The sequence below is a fragment of the Artemia franciscana genome, chromosome 21 (assembly GCF_032884065.1).
Source record: "Artemia franciscana chromosome 21, ASM3288406v1, whole genome shotgun sequence".
Classification (NCBI taxonomy): Eukaryota; Metazoa; Arthropoda; class Branchiopoda; order Anostraca; family Artemiidae; genus Artemia; species Artemia franciscana.
Window position 1 is genome coordinate 22,076,002 of NC_088883.1, and position 23,612 is coordinate 22,099,613.

General features: G+C 34.9%; 1 protein-coding gene across 3 annotated transcripts in view; it reads left to right on the plus strand.

Moving 5' to 3' along the window:
* Positions 1-23,612, plus strand: part of LOC136040533 (furin-like protease 2) — a 141,639-nt gene that overhangs the window by 67,186 nt on the left and 50,841 nt on the right. For all 3 annotated transcript variants that reach the window (XM_065724717.1, XM_065724718.1, XM_065724719.1), the window contains exons 9-11: positions 7,524-7,669; positions 12,740-12,904; positions 23,165-23,282. In XM_065724717.1, the coding sequence (XP_065580789.1) occupies positions 7,524-7,669; positions 12,740-12,904; positions 23,165-23,282 (429 nt within the window). The remainder of the gene's footprint in view (positions 1-7,523; positions 7,670-12,739; positions 12,905-23,164; positions 23,283-23,612) is intronic.

A 23,612-nucleotide genomic window follows, 5' to 3' on the forward strand; every position in this document is an offset into this window, starting at 1 on the left:
GAAAAATACTTGTTATCCCATTGCAAGAGCCCTTGTCTTTGAGTACTCCTTTAAATCATTAGCATAAAGGGGAAAATGAAACCTTGGGGTAAAGACAGATGACGGGGAGGGGAACCTTACTTACATACTTGCCCTTAAATTAAAACATGCCCTTGTCGTTTGATCTGTACAGAAACACAGCAAATGCGATAAACTTACAGTGGAACTTGGTGCTAGTCTCGAGAAGAAAATACTAACGCTCTCTACCGTTCGGCGATCTTGTTCCAGTTGTAGCTTACCCTAAGCTGCTTCGTACTTGTCTTTTTGGATACTTTAAAATATAGGTGAGGATAAGCGAAGTATAATTATGTCACCACCAGAACTACTTACTTAGATTCTTCTATCTTTGAATTTCTTTTGTTTCATTTTGGCTTTATAATGAAGTCACCAGATGCTAAACCGTCTGTGGAGTAATTAGCTCATATCAGTAAGTTTAGTTAGTAATTGATTTGAAAATAACATTAGTTTTTAATCTATATAATTCCATATTAAATTGTCACTGACAAGTTTCCTATTTTTGGAGAAATAGACAATGATTTTCAGATTAATATGACAAGTTTATGAAGCAAAGAGCCTAACCATAATTCTTTACCTTTGCATTGCAACCACAAACACACTAAGACTCTTTGTCACTAAATTATTTCATTTCAATACATTTTGACAGGGTGATTGAGAATCATATTTAAAATTAATTAATAAGTTTTCTTGAATGTTTATTGTTGCGGAAAACAGAAATGGATTTTGAAAGTTGTGTTCATCTCGAGCTTTGTTTAGCTTGATGCGAGCAGTGGCGGTTCTGGCCTCTCTTACGCCCGGGGAAAAATCTTGATTAGCCCCCTCCCCCCTATGTCCCACAAAATTTTGAAGCCATATTTTGGCAAAATTTGTATTTATAAACAAAATGATTTTAATTTATTATTTAATTTGTAAGCTATTATTAAAAGTAGTTAATTATTATGAATTTTTAAATTTTAATTATTTCAGTAATTATTCTTTAGTTGTTATTATTTATTTTTGTAATTTATTGATTAATTAATAATCTATTAAATATTTTTATTTACTAACTACGTCCTCATTTCATTTAAATAAAAATAAAATTTCAGAATTTCAAAAATTATTATAATTGTTAGATTGTTTATTTGAAATTTTGTGCCCCTAAAAATTCTGTGCTGGTGGCAAATACCCCTCTGTAACCCCCCTCCACCTAAAACCACCTCTGAATTTGAGGTTTATAATATTTACTTGTTCATTGTGTGATTATTTTCGAATGGTAGAAGATTCTGCTCCATTTTGATTTCAAGAATTTTTCGCTGTAGATTAACAACATCCATATTCAAGGCTTGTAAGACTATTGATGCAGAGAAAATTAAAAAAATATTGTCACGCTCAGAGGTCTGGCATTTTTTAACATATGAGATAATTACCAAGAACCGTTTGCTAAGCTGATCTTCATCGAAAGATCAACAAAGCAATATGAATCACGCAGATCGAAGTGTAATTGAATCAAGGCCGTATCTAGGGTGAGGGTTTGAACTTAACCCCCAAATTATTTGTCTGACTCGTAAAAACGTAACAACAATGTATATAAAGAATTTTTGATGGGTCTTTCAAAAACATTTTTTTTGTAAAACGTCCCGAAATATATCCTTCCCCCATCGATTAAAAATACTAGATAGGGCTCTGGATTAAATAAAAATGATTTGATACATAGGTAAGGTTTATTTCTTTAAACATAAACACCACATAAATCAGTAACAATAAGCTCACACCTTAAAAAAAATCAACATCAACTAGGCTCTCTTCCATAAGGTTCCGTGGCCAGGAAATAACCGGAGAAAATGAAATATACTGAAAATACTAATATATTTGATACAAAATCTTTTTGCCTCCTCAAATATCCAAAATAAAATATAGCTTAGACAGGATAATATCGCTTTAGTTCACTGGCTTAAACCAACACCAAAACCAATCCATATACATCAACTCAAGAGGATAGCGAAAAACTCTAATTTTTTTTACTAGACATTGACACAGGTAATATCATGTTCGGGGGGTGGGGGGGGGGGGTACTGGGTTTGACGAACCCCCCCCCCCATTTTTTTTCCGACTTGTGAAAGGTGACAAAAATGCATAGAAACAAATTTTGGATGTTTTTTTTTGGACATGGAAAAACATTTTATATTTTTGTAAACCTCCCCACTCCCTCCCTCCCAAACAAAAATCCCGGACACGTTGGGTGCAGACCAGAAAACCATTCTGACAATTATCTCAGAAGTGTGAAAATGTCGAATTTGACTTTTATGCGTTACAGTGTTGATATTTACAGTCATACTAGCCTAGTAGAGACTATAGACGAAGAAACTGATGCATTCAAAAACTACTCGTCTTACGAAGAGAAAACAAGTGGACAAATAGAAAGACGAGAGAAAAAAAAATAGGAGGACGAAAAGCCTGTTGAGGACAAAAGTGTAGGTTATCTGGGAGCAGTACCGTCAAATATGATTCAAGCAAAAGTCAGAGTGAAACCAAAATAAAATGTGAGAAAAATAAATAAACTATATAACAAAATAAGTAAATAACAAAATAAATATAAACAAAATAAATATAACAAAATATAAACACAATAAATAAAATAATTTGCGAGATAAGTAGAAATTATCATTGGTATTTGGCAAAAAAAGCTATCAGTAAATTATAGATGTCATGTAAAATCCAACACCAAGGGTTGATGACAATGTTCACGGTGGATTAGACTCTTTGTGATATTTAATTTCTAAAACCTGATTAATGTTAAGACCAGCATGATTTATTTTATCAAGTTGAGACAGATATATAAACTCACTTGATCAAGTAAGTTCAATGCTGAACTTTCTCTCATGGGGTAAGGTTACTCAGTGAAGGGGGGGGGGGGAGTGTTCCCAGCTTTTCTGGCCTAGACAGATGTGTTACTGTTTTTTCCAGTACGTATACGCCCGGATCCACATGCCTAATGTTTCTCTACAGGCTTAGACATGGTCTAGAACGGCTTAGAATGGCTAGAACATCTGACGCAGTATAAACCTTGAACAGTTTATGTCATGTCAGTTTATTCTATCTTCTTGGAGGTTTTCTGTCTGATTAAGGGCATTGCGTGCTTCTGAGTTGGGGTGGGTTGAAATTTACCAGTAATTTTTTGTGGAACTAAATTGGTCCTTTATCCTTTATGATAGTTTTCGAGGTGTTGCGAGTAGCTATTGAAATTATTTTGAGAATGGAGATGAATTTGAGTTTATGACTATTTTAAGTTTGATATTTCAAATTGAGTTTGACTGATTGCCTTGAAGTTTCATTTAAACGTTTTCATTTCAAAGTTTTTGTTTTCGTTTCATTTTAAAGTTTTCATTTCACTTGAAGTTTTGTTAGTTGGGCAAGTAGCTACCGAAATTGAGTTGAGTTTGCAGACGAGTTTAAGTTTATGACCATTTTAAGATAGAGTATTTTTAGTTGGATGTCTTACGATGAGTTTGATGTTTTAAGATGAGTTTGTGGAATTGACTTGAAGTTCGAGTTTTACTAGTGTTCATTAGTATTACGAGTAAATACAAAAATCAGTTTTAGTTCACGGATCAGTTTAAGCTTATGACCATTTTATGCTTGAGTACTTTGAATTTGATGTTTTAAGGTGAGTTTGAGGAATTGTCTAAATTTTGAGCTTAACTTGTTTTGATTAGTGTTCCGAGTAGCTAAAAAAAAATCGCCTTAACTTTACAAATGAATTTCAGTTTATGACTATTTTAAGCTTGAGTATTTTAAGCTTGATGTGTTAAGTTTAGTTTGACGAATGGACTTGAATTTTGAGTTTATCTAGTTTTCATTACTGTTGCTAATAGCAACCGAAATTACTTTGAGTTTGCAGATGAGTTTGATGTTTAATTAGTTTTGCAGATAAGTTTCAGTTTATGACAATTATTATTTTAAGCATTAAGTACTTTAATTTTGATGTTTTAAGGTGAGTTTGAGGATTCGTCTAAAGTTTGAGTTTAACTACTTTCATTAGTGTGCCGAGTAGCTAAAAAAAAAGGAAATCGCTTTGAGTTTACTATTGAATTTAAGTTTAGGACTATTTTTAGCTTGAGCATTTTAAGCTTAATGTGTTAGGTTGAGTTTGACGAATGAACTTGAAGTTGGAGGTTAACCTTCCTTAAAACGCTGAAACACTATCTTTAAATTGAAGCTTGCTTTGAATAATATAAATATTAAATAATATAAATAATAAATTAATGGAATTTATTTTGTAAATCAATAAATAACTTATTTTAATAAATTAAAATAAATAATATAAAAATAAATATTAAATAAATATTAAATAATGTAAATTGCTTTGAATGCTTTGAATAATAAAATGTTGAAAATTGAAAAAGCACCCTCGTGTCATTTTCTTTTCTTAAGGTAACAAGGACAATGAAAAAGAAATCCGATCGTTTGAATTGGTTAATTGGAGTCTTACACAAATATATATATATTTTAAAGAATGAAAAGAAATCTGGAAATCAGTTTACCTCTAAAAACCTCTGTAGTTTTTGATCGTAGTAGGGGGCAAACAAGGCCGTATCCAGGGGAGAAGGCTTCCGAGTTTGGACCCCTACCCCCCAGAGAAAATATTCTGTTTGGCTCATAAAACGTAACAAAAATACGTAACAAATACAATGATAAACAAATTTGAGACGCGTTTTTTGAAGTTTTTTCTGATACCCCCTCCTAAAAAATACCCCCCTCCCCGAATAAAATCGTGGATACTCCCTTGGTGTAAATGAAAAAGAAACTGGGATGAAAAATCAGCGAAAAATAAGCTAAAATCATATGACAACAAACAGCTTGAGAACGTGTAGCTTTCCTTTGAAGGAGTGTTTGTCTTTGGATATCAACATGTTGTTAATGCTCGAATTTTTACGGGGAAAGCTTTTTTAAATTTAACTAACTAATTTTTGCTTATTTATTCTCACGGTTCAGTGTAGCAACACGGACAAAAGTGCGGCAATAATGTTGAAAAAAAATATTAGAAAATACAAGTTTTCAAGTGTGAATAGACCTAAGGTGGGTCCACGCGGCAACGAATATTTTAATGTCTTTGGCACTTGGAAAAGTTCTGGCAGTTTTAGGTAGGGAAGCTTTATTCCTATCTGTGAAAAATGACTGAATATGCTATCTTTTAGCTAATGTTCTTTTTTCTAATTAAAAAAATCAGCATTCCCATGGTTAGCAACTATTATTGTATTATCATGAAAATTATTATTAATTATCATTATTGTTAATTACAAATAACTATTATGTTCTTTATTTTTTGTTAATGAAATTACCAAAAAACGTATTTGTCAAATTCTAGAGGGGGGAAGTTGTTTAATGTAGTCTAGTAAAATTTGGGCTATGGTTTTCACGTCCGACCCTCAGTTGGTTATACTTGTCCGATTCTCTCGGTTATTTGTCAGTTATGAAATACAACAAGCATGGTTTACCACGACAACATTTAAAAATCAAACGATTTATGTGTAGTAAATTAATTGTTTACTTATCATGAATATAAGGTTACACGCTTTGTAAGATAATCCAGAGCCTAAACAAATTCAATTATAAACAAAACGGAAATAATTATTTTCTCATAGCCTTAACCTACTCTTTATCGTTCACTAATAATGGGCAAAAATATATAGTGTTATTATTGAGGTATCTAATAAAACATTTTTTTTTGTTGCTTATGATCTTAATTAGCTTTTGGTTAATAGTTTGATAAATCAGTTTTGTACATACAAAAGAGGTAGAAAAAAACAAAAACAAAAACAGAACGTTGACTCTATTATATAAGAGTCGACTTTGTTTAGAGTAGGTAGTTAATTAAAAAAAAAAATGAGGCACAGATCTTCGCTGAGATGTTGGTTTCTCGGGAGAGGGGCTGTCGGAATTGTATGAGAGGTAAACATTATTAGTACTATAGGACATTGCGGTAAAAAGGTCTAACTGGGACTCGCTCTTTCCCCAGGATCTTTGGAATCGTCCAGGGTACTTACCTGAGTAGGTTTACAACAATTAATTCCAGGAAAAGAGGAAGCTATGCTGTTCTACCTATGAAAATGATATTAATGATCAGACGGATATTAATCCGTCTATAATAATATAGTTACTGCTACTAGTCTTCAAATGTTTCAAAGTCTGAAAATTCAAAGTTGATTTTTTGGGCCATAAGCCATAATGTTCTGGTTATGTGAGGGGTCAAAGCTGGCAAGGAGGGGTCAAAGTAGGCGATTTTTCGTAATTTATTTGCTTTTGTCTTATATTCCCACGTACTCTGTTTTGCCGAAAAATTGTACAATTCTGCGGAATTTATTATTTTTTGTTAATGATGTATGAAGAAATACATTTTAGAAGTTCCAAAAAAGGCATGCTGAAAATTAATTTGTAGATTCAGGAAATTAATTTGAAAATTAATTAAAAAAAAATTAAATCAATGTAAATAACATTGATTTAATTTCCAGATAGATAGATATTTTTTCAATCAACAGTAAACAATTCAACAATAACATAAACAATAACGTCACATTCAACATCATATATTTTTCCCAAAGCTCTATGGCAGGAAATTCAGGGAGAAATGCATGTAACGCAACAATAAGTTTTGCATTGAAAGGAACATGAAATAGTAGCTATAACTGGGTCCACCTTCAAATTATTGACTTGGTGTTCTGGTTTTTATTCCCTTAATTTGTGATTACTCCATTTAAGGTGCGTTTTTTTTGCAATTCGTCCGTGATTTATGGGCAAAAGAAAATACGTTTCTTGCATTGTGGTTTAGACAAACGGCAGTAAGTGAGAATACACGGCCATATAACGCGGCGCCTGTACTGAATGGGAAGATGGAAGACGAGTTCTTATATACCGTAAAAATATGTTGAGTAAGGGGAGCAAATTGGTGAGACTGGTCTAAGCACCGGTTTCCTTAGCACCATCTTGTTTCTACGGGGGGGGTGTCACTTTCTATTGATCCACGTACATAGTTATTTCTTGCAAACGAAGACACGTCTTAAGCACCGATACAATTCATTTCGTATATCATGAAAGCTGTGTGCTATACACAATCTCCGCCATCACAATCGTTGCCATGAGCTGTACTGTCGAAGTATGTTATCGAAGTTGGCATTTTCTCACAATTTACATAATTCTCACTTGCATGGTTATCTGACCATGTCAGATGACCATTTTACACCTGAGTCATCTGAGAATATACGTGAGAATGTACATGCAAAATTTATTGTTCAAAATCTATCATGGGGTAATTTTTTTCACTTTGTTCAATGTATGTACTAAAGATAAGGCACTTTTTGACAAAATTCTGAAGAAAAAAGGTATTTTCATTATCTAAGGGGTTAACCACTTAGATTTGGTCAACGGCAAAACATATAACCTTGATTGTATGTTAAAAACGCTGGTTTCATATTTTTCTTTTTCTCTTGTAGGCTGAAACCCTGGTACTTAGAAGAATGTTCTTCAACACTAGCGACAACATACAGCAGTGGTCGACCGGGGCTTGATAAATCCATTGCAACTACAGACATGGATGGTGCATTAAGACCAGATAAAGTGTGCACTGTCGACCATACTGGTGAGTATTTTAGTTTATACTCACCAAAATATTGACTATTTTATTTTGAAAGGTGTTATGTGGCACTTTTTTTAAACTTCAGTTTTTTGTATCCTCCTGGAGATAATCAGTTTAGCCTGAACGAGATAAACTACTATGCAGGTGCATTTTGGGAAATATTTAGTATATAGAGGGGGTTAGGTTAGGTTGAACAAAATAAGCGAAAAAATTGAAATAAACGATAAACTTGCTCTCTCCCCTCTCTTTATGTTCAAAAATACATTTTCCCAATTGATAAGGGAATGCAGAAAAATTGCAAGAATACTGAAATTCTTCAGGGGAAGGGGTCTTCAGGGGGGTCCCTTCCATGATACGGCCAGCTTAAAACCTCATGGGAGGACACAGAAAACTGGTTTCATTACAGATGAAGAACAAAGATCAAGAACAAAATCGATCAAACCTCTGCTCTATTGATTGACTCCACCAGTGTTGTAATATTTTACATTTTTTTTTGTAATATCAAATGTGTTTTATTCTGGTTTCTCAATCACAGAAACACTTTGAAAATGGAGATGTTGATAGCTAAGTCTTTTTGTCGTGTTCTAATGCCTAAATCCCTCGTATAAATCCGTTCCTAGAATAAGAGCTTGTCCTAAGTTGCAGTAAAAGAAGAAAAGAAAAGAGAAATTGAGTTTTGGTCATAGTAGTGAAGCTAAAAATTAATTGTGGACCCCAATAACTCTTGCTCAGAAGCGATTCCGAGAAGAACTGATACCAATTTAGCTTTCGAAACTTTAGAAAAGAAGAAACAAAATCTAAAAGTTGAACAAACACCAATCATTTGACTGCGTGCCGCCGTTCAGTTTTTGGTGGTTTGCTGCCGAGCAGAATTGCATCTGTCGCTGCCGAATTTGTGGGTCAAACTTTGATTTCGAGTGGAAAAGAAGTTCTGAAATTTCGAAATACAACAGAAAAGTAATCAGAATTCATAGGAAAGGAGTCTCACAAAACCTTTTCTTCCTCTGAACTGCCTAGCTCTTAGAAAGCCTCGAAAATTCTTGTATCCTCTTCCTCGTAATCCTATTCCTCGTATAATAGCTCGTTCTTAATTGTAGTAAAAAAGTTTATGCTACATGAAACACCAACCAATGAATTACCCTAGTTGACCGTGTATTTGCTACTTTTCCGGATCGCTAACGAGTTAATTAAATTAATTAAATTCATATTAATTAAATTAATTTGATTAATTTGAGATTAGTTGAATTAATTTACATTTCTTTTCCTTCTGTCTTCTCTATTTCTACATTTTAGAAAAAGAGACATAAAGTATTAATTTAGCTATTTAAATTCAAATTAATTGAATTAACTCAATGATAGCTTAATTAAACGATTATGAACTAAAAAAAAATTCAAGGTTTAGAAAAGGCGATATAAAACGCATTTTGATAAAATGGAAACTTAATTATTTTGAGACCCAAAATGAGATTAGTGAATTACTAATCCCTTTAAATATCCCTTTAACAAAGAGTGTCACTTATTGGTTTTTGAATTACTATAGCCGACCCTGTATTTTCAAGTTTGAATGGTGGGATATAGGTGAATTTGAGATTAAAAAAAGTTTCTCGTTTTTTATTTTTTCTATCTTAATGGATTTTTTGATTTGTCTGATGAATACTTGCAAGTAATCTATTTGTTCATAACATTTACAAATATTATAGCCCTTAATAGCATGTCTTGAAACGTTTTTTTAGTGTTCTGATTGATGTTCATATTCTTGATCAAAAACGGAAAATTAAAAAGGAAGGAGAAAACAAAAGATGAAAGAATGAAAGATGAAAGAAATTAAAAAGAAAACAGAATTCAAAAGATGAAAGAATGAAAGCTGAAAGAAATTAAAAAGAAAACAGAAAACAAAAGATGAAAGAATGAAAGCTGAAAGAAATTAAAAAGAAAACAGAAAGCAAAAGATGAAAGAATGAAAGATGAAAGAAATTAAAAAGAAAACAAAAGAAATTAGGAAATAAAAGAGGAAAGAGCTGGAGCGAATAATAAATAACTAAAACAAAGGGGAGGCCATGGTGGGAGGGAAAACAGGATTTATTTGTTGACGCCTTTTAAACTGTAGTTCCTAGACCTTCGAGTCGCAGCTCTATCCACTCTGCCTCTCTGCTACCGAAATCTGCTTTAGCGTATGGCATGCTTTGCAAGATTGCGCAACAACATGAAAAAACTGCTAAAAAGCTAACTCATCCAGAGAATAATCGATATTAGATCTGGTCAGGGTTAACAACACTTACAATAGAATAAAATATTGTCTTTGTCACGCCCAAAAGTCATATTTTACATTTTTTCATTTCTGAGGTAATTGCTGAAAACCATTTGCTAATTTCTTTTTAGTTGCCAAAAAAAGTTTAATAACTTAGTTTTTGATTTGGCTTAATTCCAAGAGAAATGTAAACAAGTGGGGCTGAGATAGGACCAAAATGCCTTCAATGATTTTTTTTTCTTTTTAATCAACTTCTTCTCTCAGTGATATTACATTTCATACTTTTCTGATACTCATTCTCAAATCTGAGTAAAATTTACATTTCTGATACTCATACTCAATTCTGAGATAAAAGCTGATTGGTAAGATGTTCTCGAAGGGAGGATCATCAGAGCAATGGATGTTCAATCACACTTGAATCCTACTGATATGCATTATCCTTATAATTTTCCCTTTAGAAACAGCTTATCTGTCAGGTTTTAGCAATAAGAAATCTAACAATTCTAAGATTCTAACAATTCTAAGAATTGTGAACATGTTAGGCGGCACTTTTACACATAAGTGTGACGATATATCTTAAATCTTCTGAGTAGGTCATGGCTAGGACAAGTGCGTCAAAAATAAATAGAACTAGGTGCTGTATATGGAGCAACGTGGATAAATACAAAGTAGTATGGCTCTTTGATTTTCTGTTGGAAGTGCGATACAAAAACCGTGTTTTCGTATTACATATTCCACTGTTATATTACATAATAACTTGAAGTACCAAGGACTTCAAAAGATGAAAGAATGAAAGCTGAAAGAAATTAAAAAGAAAACAAAAGATGAAAGAAAGAAGGGGGAAAGAAATTAAAGCAAAACAGAATGCAAAAGATGAAATAATGAAAGATGAAAGAAATTAAAAAGAAAACAACATAAATGAGAAAACAAAACTTGAAATACCTAGGACAGTGAAAATTAAATCTGATTATTTCGAGTGGTTGAGTGGAAACGTACACAACCATGCACACCCACGAAATGCGGGAGAAAAATGAAGAAAAATTTAGCTAAAAACATGTAACATAAAACAAGTTAAGTGTCAAAACAACAAAAACAAGAAGAACAATAGGAAATTTCTCAAGACATTGGGAAACAGTGGTGTTTGTGATGGAAAAGCAGTGTGGTCTTCGTCACTATTTACAAGCTAAGTGTCTTTTGAAAGTGTGATTGTCTTGGGAATCCGCAGATTGCTAATTTTTGAATGTGTACGAATGAAAAGGGGCGCTAAATTTAACTGATTAGTTTTACTTATTTATTTTCCCAATTCAACTTGGCAACACTGACGAAAACGTGGTATTACCCTAAAAACGTCATAATTTTGAAACTATTATAAGAAAAACCGTAGAAAATAGCTTTTTTAGGTATAAGCTGATCTAAGACGGGTCGCCGGGGGAGGGTGGTAAATATTTCTATTTTGACCTTCTTGGTACTTTAATTAAGTTATTTTTGGTAAAATTAGTACAATTAATTTTTACTATTAATTATATTTCGTACAATTGATTTGGTACAATTTTTATACATTATTTAGTACAAAAAATTTCAGCAACTGAAATGTCCAAAAAAGCGGTTCCAAAGAGCTTAGTGCAAACTGCTGCAATTAAATTTTCTCGTTCTACTTGATAGCACTATATGCCTTAAGTCTGTATGTACATTGCAAATTTCGCTGCCTTTTATAATAGCAACGAGGCATACGAAACAAAAAAAAAAAAATTAACCACAAAGCGGAATTCATTTTGTAAATGAAAAGTGTACCTAATTTAATATTCTGTATTTGGGGACTTCTGTGTTATATCTTTCGTTTATATTTGGTCCTGAAAGGGACAATAATTGAGAGAACGTCAGTAAGCTATTAGATTGCATTGCAGTAGACATTTTAACTACACATTAAAATAAATCCGCAGATATATCGGCAACGATCTCTTGGTAAAAATTTAAATTAAAAATTACTCTAGTCATTAACAGTTTTCTTAATTCATTCATAAATGCCTTCTTTAATATGTAATTTGGGAGTGAATAAAAAACAATATCTCTGATTTTAGTAAATTATTCTCTATTAGAATTTCGGCTATTTCCTTCTCTTCCTTGTGAAAAAAGGAGGAAGATTTGCTGTATGTTTTCCAGGGAAATTGCCTACGGATTGTTTTAGGTACCTGACTGACTAACCGTATCTCAAGCAGTAGGCTTTTCAAAAAGTGCGATTTAATTCCGCTTTTTTTACCTATAATGAGTGAATGTTTAAGATGGCTATGGCGCGTTCAGGATGAAAATTGCCAAAAAATGTCCTTTCCTGCCAACCGTCTAGGGCTAAACAGAAAGCAGGTCGTCCGCGGTTGGGTTGGGAGGATGTCGTAAAGAAAGCTTTAAGTGAAAGAGGAACGTTCTGGAAGGATGCAAAGAGGGAGGCTTTGAATAGATTGGGATGGAGAAGAGCGTGCATAGCTGTGTGCATAACACGACTTGGTACTGCGGCAAGTTGTTAGTAGTAGTAGAAGTTATTTCAGTGATTGGACTTGCCCAGAGAGCATGGGCTTTTCATTGTAATGATAAGGCAAAATTAGTGCAGTAATAAGTGTCTTATCTCAGTTTCTAAAAAAGCAATTACGAAGATTGAAAATACCAAAGAAACATCCAACGCTAGATGGCACTGGGGATTTTTTTTTGTCGAGACCAGCGCTAGTTTCTACTCTCGTAATCTGCCCATACTCTTTGGGACTTAGCTTTGAAATTTAAAGTTCTTTTAGTTTTATTAACACGTGAACGACCAGTACATTACTTTCCTTTTTAAGGGACATCTGCATCCGCACCTATAGCTGCTGCAATTTGCTCCCTCGCTCTAGAGGCTAATCCTCTCTTAACTTGGCGCGATATGCAATACCTCGTCGTCTTGACTTCAAGACCAGATCCTTTGGTGCAAGAAGCTGGATGGGTGAAAAATGCTGTTGGAAGACAAGGTTTGTGTTTTAGTGTTTAGTTTTGCTCAATTTCGAACAACACTCATTCACAACTAAAGGATGCAAAATCTCATTAACAAAATTTTAGGAATAAACACGCTACCCTATTTGTTACACACCCCAAGGTATTTTTGTTGTAATAACATTTATGTTTTACAACATTCACTTCAGCTTATCTAAACGTAAGCTGATTTCTAGGGTAGTAATCCTGCCTTTGATTATGAGTAAAAATAATTCGCTCGAAAACTCAACCAAGTATTGATTATGGGGTGGGGGAATGCAATATACCAAGTATATGCAATACTTCGTCGTTTCGACTTCAAGATCACATTCTTTGGTACAAGAAGCTGGGTGGGCTAAAAATTCTGCTGGAAGACAATGTTTGTGATTTTGTGTTTAGTGTTATTTAGTTTCCAACAAAAGTCAAAGACCAATAAATTGTGCATTGTGTTTAATGTGATTGTATGTTAGTGTTATTTAATGTTTATTGTTATTATCAAACAAAAGGCAAATACCACTCAGTTGTGGATATTACAAACGTAATATGCACAGAAGTTCTTGTCTCCCAAAATAATGTCATATGGACTGACATCATATTGTTGGTTGTCGAGACGATGGAAAGCAGATGATTGGTTGTCAATGTGCTGAATAGCTGCCATCGAATTTTACTGGTAAATGTCTTTATCGTTGGAACTTGACTTACAAAAGGGTTGACCTTCAGATTTGCTGCGTTTTTTGAAGATACTGAAGCTATTGGGGGAGTAGCTGTCGGTAAAACTAACACAAGTTGATCTGTAATTTTAAATTGTTTTAACAAACAGGCATTAACTTATTATTGACAGTATTTAATAAACAAGTTTAGGGAATCGGTCGTTAGATTTTCGACAGAAAAAGTTGCTTTTTCTTGCATTTACAAACGTTTTTCACATGTCATTTGCAATGCTATTACAACCGTTTGTCATATGTCATTTGCAATATCATTTACAAACATATGTTATATGTTATTTGCAATGTCATTTACCAACGTTTGTCATATGTCATTTGCAATGTCATTTACAAATGTTTGTCATATATGATTTGCATTGTCATTTACAAATGTTTGTCATATATGATTTGCATTGTCATTTACAAACGTTCGTCATATGTCATTTGCAATGTCATTTACAAACGTTTGTCCTATGCCGTTTGCAATGTCATTTACAAACGTTTAGCACCATATGGTATTTGGAACACACACTAAGGCATCTAATGATGTTTTGGTTGTTGCGAACCCGGTTAAGAAAGGCATCCGCCAAGGTGCATTTACATCACCACCTTTGTATAACAACAGTGTCAGAACTAAGGTAAAGGCATAAGGTAAAGGTATTCTCCTTATGACAACGGGGATTGATCCTTGGTACCCGCAGTTAACGGGCCTGGCTTTCACCATTCTGCTGTCACAAGGTACACACACTAAGGTATTTGTGTTACACTAACTTTTAAATTTTATAACATTCACTTTACGTGATTTAAACATAAGCTTATTTCTAAGGAAGTTATCTGCCTGTAATTCAGGGGTGTAATTTGCTATGATGTCTGCAATCTGCCTGTAATTCAGGGGTGTAATTTGCTATTGGTTCTGCAGGTGGCAACTGCCCCCTGCAGATCCCATTTTTCCCAGTTTGCCATGATATCATTTGTAAACTTTTGATAATAAATCTACAGTCAAATTAAGGTCTAGAAAGTCTTTTTAAGTTCCCATTCTCCTCTTTATTCAAACTTGTTAGGCTATAACGACTATTTGAAGACATATTTCTCTACAAGGTAAGTGACTGCTCTCCATGGACAAATTCGCCCGGAGATGAGTGAGACTTTCCGGGATTTTCAGCTTTTAATATTTGAGATGACTCCTGAAAGTTTTATTCATACTGTTTTCTTCAACGTCGTTCTGCACCGAAAAACAACGTAAACTTTCGTCAGCCAGATGAAATTTCAACCACAATCAAAATGGAATGGATGAAAACTCCTCACATTTATCCGTACTTCACTTTCATCGATAAACCCCTTAAACATTTTAAATGACCTTAAATTAGAATTAGTGCCTTTGTAAAATAACGAATTTTTTTTTGTAGCTGTTTTATTGCTTGGAGTTTTTATAACGTGTTGGACGTCAACTTTTGCCCGGGTTTGTCTTTTGTGATTATGAAATACATATTGTAGAAACTTAATTTTTATGGCACTTGGTATTAACCAAGTGACATATAGCAATCGCAAATTCTGTCGGTCTGTCGATCTGTCTGTCCCGGTTTTGCTACTTTAGACACTTCCAGGTAAGCTAGGACGATGAAATTTGGCAGGTGTATCAGGGACCGGACCAGATTAAATTAGAAACAGTCATTTTCGCGATTTGACGATCTGGGGGGGGAGTAGGGGGTCGGTTAATTCGGAAAAAATAGAAAAAATGAAGTACTTTTAACTTACGAACGGGTGATGGGATCTTAATGAAATTTTATGTTTGGAAGGATATCGTGTCTCAGAGCTCTTATTTTAAATCCCGACCAGATCCGCTGAAATTGGGGGGGGGGGGCCTAAAATCTTGGAAAACGCTTAGAATGGTGGGATCGGGATGAAACTTGGTGAGAAAAATAAGCAGAAGGCCTAGATACGTGATTGAAATTACTGGAATGGATCTGCTCTGTTTGGGGCAGTGGGGGGGGGGGGGGTTAATTCTGAAAATTAGAAAAAATAAGGTATTATTAACTTACGAAGGAGTGATCAGATCTTAATGAAATTTGAAGTTTGGAAGAATATCGTGTCTCGGAGCTCTTATTTTAAATTCTGACTGGATCTGGTGATATTGGGGGGAATTGAGGGGGGAACCTAAAATCTCGGAAAATGCTTAAAGTTGAGGGATCAGGATGAAACTTGGTGGGAAAAATAAGCACAAGTCCTAGATACGTGATTGACATAACCGGAACGGATCTGCTCTCTTTGAAGCAGTTGGGGGGGGGGAGGGTTAATTCTGAAAAATTAAAAAAAAGAAGGGGTATTTTAACTTATGAAGGAGTGATCGGATCTTAATGAAATTTGATCTTTAAAAGGATATCGTGTCTTCGAGCTCTTCTTTTAAATCCTGACGGGAACTGGTGACATTGGGGGGGGGGGACCTAAAATCTTGGAAAACGCTTAGAGTGGAGGGATCGGGATGAATCTTGGTGGTAAAAATAATCGTAAGTCCCAGATACGTGATTAAAATAACCAGAACGGATCCGCTCTTATTGGGGGAGTTGGGAGGGGGAGGGTTAATTCTGAAAAATGAAAAAACAAATGAGGTATTTTTAACTTACGAAGGAGTGATCGGATCTTAATGAACTTTGATTTAAGAAGGATATCGTGTCTCAGAGCTCTTATTTTAAATCCCTACCGGATCTGGCGAAGGGGAAGCTGGGGGGGTTTGGAACCTAAAATCTTGGAATCGCTTAGAATGGAGAGATCGGGATGAAACCTGGTGGGAAAAATAAGCACAAGTCCTAGATACGGGATTGACATAACTGGAACGGATCTGCTCTCTTTGGGGGAGTTGGGGGGGGGGGGCTAATTAATTTTTTTTTAGAAAAAATGAGGTATTTTTGACTTACGAAAGAGTGATCGTATCTGAATTAAATTTCATATTTAGAAGGACCTCAGATCTGTTATTTTAAATCCCGACTGGATCCAGTGTCATTAGAGGGGAGGGGGGCCGGAAATCTTGGAAAAGGCTTAAAGCGGAGAGATCAGGATGAAACTTGGTGGAAAGAATAGGCACAAGTCCAAGATAGGTGACTGACATAATCGGACCGGATCCGCTCTCTTTGGTGGAGTTGGGGGGGGGGGGGTAATTCGGAAAAATTAGAAAAAAGGAGGTATTTGTAACTTACGAACGGGCGATCAGATCTTAATGAAATTTGATATTTAGAAGTATCTTGTGCTTTAGAACTCTCGTTTGAAATCTCGACCAGATCCGGTGACATTGAAGGGAGTTGGAGGGGGAAACCAAAATTCTGGGAAAATGTGAAATTTGAGGTATCTTACGAATGAATGATCGGATCTTAATGAAACTTGATATATAGAAGAGTCTTATGTCTCAGATGCTCTATTTTCAATTCGAATCGGATCCGGGGACATAGAAAGTTGGAGGGGCAAACAGAAATCTTGGAAACTGGAAATCTTGGAAAACCCTTAGAGTGGAGAGGCCGAGATGAAACTTGATGGGAAGAATAAGCACAAGTTATAGATACGAGATTGACATAATTGGTACGGATCCATTCTCTTTTAGAGAGCTGGGGGTTGTTAATTTGGAAAAATCAGAAAAATTGAGGTATTTTTAACTTAAGAACGGGTGACCGTTCTTAGCGCTCTTATTTCAAGTCCCGACCAGATCTTGTGACATTTGGGGGAGTTGGAAGGGGAAACCGGAAATCTTGGAAAACGCTTATAAATGTCGTAGATACGTGGTTGACGTAACCGGACTGGATCCGCTCTGTTTGGTGAAGTTAGGTGGTGGGGTTCAGTGCTTTGGCGAGTTTGGTGCTTCTGGACGTGCTAGGACGATGAAAATTAGTAGGTGTGTCAGGGAGCTGCACAAATTGACTTGATAAAGTCGTTTCCCCCGATTCGACCATCTGGGGGGCTGAAGGGAGAAGAAAAATTAGAAAAATTGAGTTATTTTTAACTTACGAGTGGGTGATCGGATCCTAATGAATTTTGATATTTAGAAGGACTTTGTGACTCAGAGCTGTTATTTTAAATCCCGACCGTTATTAAGCCTGTGATTTTCCTTTTAAAGCAATCTATTGATTCTTAGAATTTTGCTAGAGCTCATACCATATGAGCTCTTGGCTCTCGGCTCTTCTGACCTCGTCACAAGTGCCATATGAGCTCTTAGCTCTTGTTTTAACAAAGGCATGGTAAGCATTGATGACCTTATCCATGTCAAAATCCCAAACCCAATTATAATAACCATCATTTTCTATTTTTGCACGTTTTGACTAGCTGTCACTTATCTCCTAACCCCGTTTTTTCCTTCATTTTGGGTTCTCACTACTTAAGACAATTTGCTAATTCCCTTTACTATAGCTGTCCTTGTTCGTCTAGTTTTACACGACGGTCCAGGTTGTAGATTTGTTAAGTACTAGGTGGTGGGACATAAACTTCTTTTTCTTCCAACGAATTATCGCTTATAACACTCGTAAATTGTCGATTATCACCCGTTGTGAATTTAATTTATTCGGGGCGTTCTCTTGGTCTGATCAAGTTTGATAATTCAGGTGGTTAAAAAGAAGCATTATTTTAATTCTCAAAGATATTTGATTATTCAAGCAAGTCTGATTTCTAACAACGATCTCTACTAAGCCTCAAACTTTTGGTTTTATTTTTTATGGTTTTTGAATTGTTTTAATCACTTGTCAAAATACACACAAATGTTTTTGTAATTACCAGTTTCTTGCTGTCTTAGCAATTTACTGTAAAGTTTTTCAGACATGAAAATCTCCTGTTTTTCTACATAAGTGTGACAACGTCATTGCAGTGCTGCAGTGGTGTATAGAAAAATGACATCACTGAAATGATTTTTTTCTCTCCTAAATGAAGGCTCTTTTCTCAAACTTCATAATTTTTCAGGCTGAATCATCCGCAAGAAATTTTACGGGGCGAGTGTGATTTTCAGCGAGGATGGAACTGTCTTGGGGGGGAATTTTATGGGGGGGACTGTATTTTATGGGGGACTAAATTTACATAGAGGAGTTTCCCCTAAGAGGGGGGGGGGAGATATTTCATGGAAGGTGAGCCAGATTTACTGGTATGATTTGAAAAACGATCAGGAAAAAAAAATTAATTGAAAAGAAAGGAGTAACATTAAAACTCAAAATGAACAGAAATTATTTCGTATGTGAAGAGGTTGCCCCCCTCCTTAATACCTTGCTCTTTACGCTAAAGTTTGGCTGTTTGTCACAATTCCTTGAGAATGGCATCTGAAACCCAGGAAGAGCAATAGGAAGCTTTTTTAAAAGTACCAAAAGCTTTAGCGTAATAACCCAGGAATAGGAAGCATGAAATTAGGTGATGTAGAATTTGTTTACTGCTAAATATTACTACTAAAAATACTGCTAAGTATTGTTTAGGCTAGGAAAATATTAATAATAGAATACCGATTGCTTATCTATATATATATAAATGACGACGGGGACAAAGGGAATGTTCGATTAGCAATCACCATCAACAAAGCTCAAGGGCAATCATTAGAATAATGAGGTATAGATCTGAATACAGATTGTTTTTCCCATGGACAATTATATGTTGCATGTTCAAGAGTCGGTAAACCTGACAATCTATTTATATGCACAGACAATGGGACAGCCAAGAATGTTGTATATTCGCAAGTTTTACGTAGTTAAAAATATATATATATCTATCTATATTCACAGGTGGGACACAGGGACACAACTACAATGGCGCGTAACTAATATGGCGCGTAATGACTTACGCGCGCGGGGGGGGGGGGGGGTTGGCTTGGGGGGGGGGGCACGAAGCGCCACCCCAATAGCTAGTTGTATGACTAAAAAGTTCAGAGTATCAGCTATAGCAGTATATGCCTCCGTTGAACCGACTGACGGAGATACTAGTGACTCAGACGAATTTTACGTAGAGTTGCTGGAGCAAATAGACATGATCTCAGGTAGAAATATGGTGTACAGGAAGATTTTAACAACCAAATTGGTAGAAAAAGGGATAGATGGTATCCTAGCCTAAGTATGGTGTATGAAAAGAAACCAGTAATGACTACAGACTTGCAATTTTGTAAACATATCAATCTAGTTAAAACCAATACGGTGTTTGGTCATAAAATAGCCCATAAGTTGACATGGTACTCACGTGATGGTAAGACAGCAAACCTTATTGATTATGTTATAGTAACCGAAGACTGGCAGGATCAATACAAGATATTGGTGTATATAGGAGTTCTGTTATTAATGTTAAAAGTAAAGATCAGCATCTAGTAGTGTCTATGGTTAGTTTAAAGCTGAAATCTCGGAAGGGTAACTACCTCCCAGGAAGTTATGATGTTGGTAGTCTCCAGGATGAAAATTTGACAGAAACTTTCCAGGAACAGTTGAATACTAAACTTGAGAGTTTAAAATTTGACAATGTGGAATATAGTTGGAATAATTTTAGAAAAACATTTTGTGAAATTGCTGACGGTGTCTTAGGGAAGAAAATTAAGACTGTAGCTAGGAATATTAGTGAAAAAGTTTTATGTTTAATAAAGAGGAGAAGGGGTTTGTACAAGAATTATCTGAGTAATATATCATACGAAAACAAAAGGAATGTAAAGAAAATGGAAAGAAACATTGAAATATGAACTAAGGAGGTGTGAAGTGGAGGCGATGGATAAAATTGGTGAGGATCTGGAAGATGCAGCTAGATGGCATAATAGTGAAATATTGTATTGGCATGTTAATAAATTGAGAGGGAGTAGTCAACCTGGACTTGTCCCAGTTAAAGATAGGAACGGGGCTACAATTATTGATAAGGAAAGAGTTAAAGATAGATGGGTGGAACATTTTGAGAATATGCTAAACCGAGATACAGTTGCAGGCAAAAATATAGAGGAAAATGAAAAAGTTTGTGGTACCTTGGTTGTGAAGCAAGATTTTTTTTTTTTTTAGGAAGAATTAGCGACAGTAGTAAAAGGATTAAAAAATAATAAGGCTCCAAGCTCTGATAGTGTGGTAAATGAGTTTCTTAAATGCGGGGGCTCCAAGGTTAGAAATAAGTTACTTAAGATTATAAGTATGATTTTTGAAAAAGGGGAAGTACACAACGATTTTAGGAAAACCGTAATTAAACCACTTTATAAGAAAGGTATAAGAGTGTGTGTCGCAATTATCGAGGCATTAGTCTGGTCTTTGTAGGTAGCAAATTACTTAGTAATATGATACTTTTTAGACTGAGAGATGCTGTAGACAAAGTTTTAAGTGAAGAACAGTGTGGTTTTAGAAAAGGTAGAGGATGTGTCGACCAAATTTTTACTCTTAGGTTAATAATTGATAAGTGCCTTAGTTGTCAAACACCTTTGGTCCTCAGTTTTAGAGATTGTGAGCAAGTGTTCGATTCTGTTCATAGAAGAGCTTTAGCCAAGGTCTTATCCTTATGGGTATGCCAGACAAATGCATTAAAGTGATTAGTGCTTTTTACGAAAATAATACTGCTGTGGTTACGGTAGGAAATGAAGTTAGCAGCTTGTTTTGTATTAAATCAGGAGTTAAGCAGGGATGTGTTCTATCCCCCTGTTTAAGGAGCACAGGAATGGCAATGCAAGACCACGGAATCGAATGGGGAGGAAAAACTCTCCTGGACTTTATGCTGATGATTTAAGTATCCTAGATGAGAGCGCGAGCTCTCATCTAGGATAATGAATGAACTTTTAGAGGTTTTGCGAGTTCAGGGTGCTTGGATAGGTTTTGAAATTAATGTAAAGAAGACTAAGTCACTAAGGTTAGGAATAAGTGAAGATGAAAAGGTGGTATTGGGGTCGAAAAGATTGATAAGGTGGGCAGCTGGACTTACCTTGGTAGTATTATTAGTAAAGACGGTGGAAACATTGAAGACGTTAAAAGTAGAATAGCCAAGGCTCAAGGTGTTTTTCTCAGTTAAAAAAGGCTTGGAAGAATAGAAAGATCAGTTTGCAAACCAAGATTAGAAAATTGAAGGTACTATGATGACAGTGGTCAAATGTGGCTCTGAAGCATGGGCGCCCCGAAACACAGATGAAGATTTACTAGATGTTTTCCAGAGAAATTTCCTACGAATTATTATGGGTACCCGGCTGACTGAACCTGTTCTAAACACTAGGCTTTACGAAAAGGGTGGTTCAATCCCGCTTTCTAGGGCTATAATAAAAGAAAGGTTGAGCTGGTTAGAGCACGCTCTGTGGATGAAGGATGACAGATTGCCGAAGATTGTCCTTTTCGGCCAACCGTCTAGGACTAACGGAAAGCAGTTCGTTCTCGTCTGGAATGGGAGGATGTCGCAAAGAAAGATTTAAAGGAAATTGGAACTTTTTGGGAGGTTATAAAGCTTTGAATAGATTAGGATGGAGGAGAAGCGAGCGTAGCTGTGTTGGCCTCAGGTGCGGCTTGGTGCTCTGGTGAGTTTTTAATAGTAGTAGTAGTTTCTATTAACCCTCCATAAAAGTGACTTTCTATTTATGGAGACAATAATGATTTGTTTGAAATGTATGTTCAAATTGAAATGCACTTAGAGGGAAAAATAATAATAAAAGCACTAACAAGGCTCACAAATATATCGTACAACTCAACTGCTTAAATTACGCAATTAAGTGACGAATTTACTTTTTATTTCACGACCCTTGTAAAATCTATCTACCAAACTGGTTTATTTCGAAGAGATATCAAAACTCCATACGCACTAGAGATATGCCAGTTAGGAGTCCAAATAGGAACTTTGAAAAAATACGGCTGAAATTGAAAAATAATTATCGGAAAAACTTTCGTTACGAATGCGTCAAAAAGCTCCAAAGTGGGAAAAGGGGAAATCATATACAGTATACAGTCCCTGTATACTGTATAAATATAGGGGACGAAGACAGCATTACATACACAAGTTTCAAAAATCATTTTGTATGAGATTCCAGCTGAAATTTTGAAAGTTATAAATTTTGAATTGTATAAATTAAAAAAATCTGAAAGTTCTAAAAATAAAAACAGGCTAACTTTCGTTCAAAATCCGTGAAAAAAGTTCTAACGCGGGAAAAGAAAAAAAAAGCTTAGGGGACAAAGACAGCATTAAAACGACAAGTTTCAGATGTCATTTTCTTTTATTTTTTTTTATTTCTACTGAAATGTTGAAATTTAGAAATTTTAAACCTATAAATTGGAAATTTGGAAAGTTTCGAAAAATAAAAACAAAAAAATAAAGATCAGATTAACTTATGTTTAGAATGCGTGAAAAAGTTCCAAAGTGCTAAAAAGGGAAAATATTGGGTTTAAAGAAAGCACTACACAACCTACCTAGGGTTATCCTATGGAGATGACCTATGACACGAGCAGGCAACCCACATGATTTAAAAATATGTACTGTTTGAAGTTTTAAAGGGATGCTTTTTTTTTATTTGATATTTCTAAATAGTATTTAGTATAATATTTTAATTAAAAGAAAATATAAGCCACTGAAAATTTAAATTAATTTTTATTAAATTCCAAAAACTGAGTTTTCTTTTTACAGTCAGCCATAAGTTTGGCTATGGTTTGATGGACGCAGGCGCTATGGTGTCCCTTGCCGAAAAATGGACTACTGTCCCTCCACAGCACATTTGTCAAACTCCAGAGGATCTTCAAGAGAGGTGAGTCAAGCTGTCTTGTTTCCATCTTAGCATTCAAAGGGTTATCTAAAAAAGTGAGCAGGAAAATGAAACTTGAAAATGAATGCAAAAGAAAATAAAAATTTATTGCGAATAAAAAAGAAAACGAAACTTGAAAATGAATGCTAAAGAAAATTGAAAATGAATGCAGAAGAAAATGAAAATTGAATGCGATTGCAAAAGAAAAGAATGCAAAAAAAAAACGAAACTCGAAAATGAATGCAGAAGAAAAATGAAAATGAATGCAGAAGAAAAATGAAAATGAATGCAAAAGAAAGTTAATTTAAGAAAGAAAATCAAAGTGAAGATTAA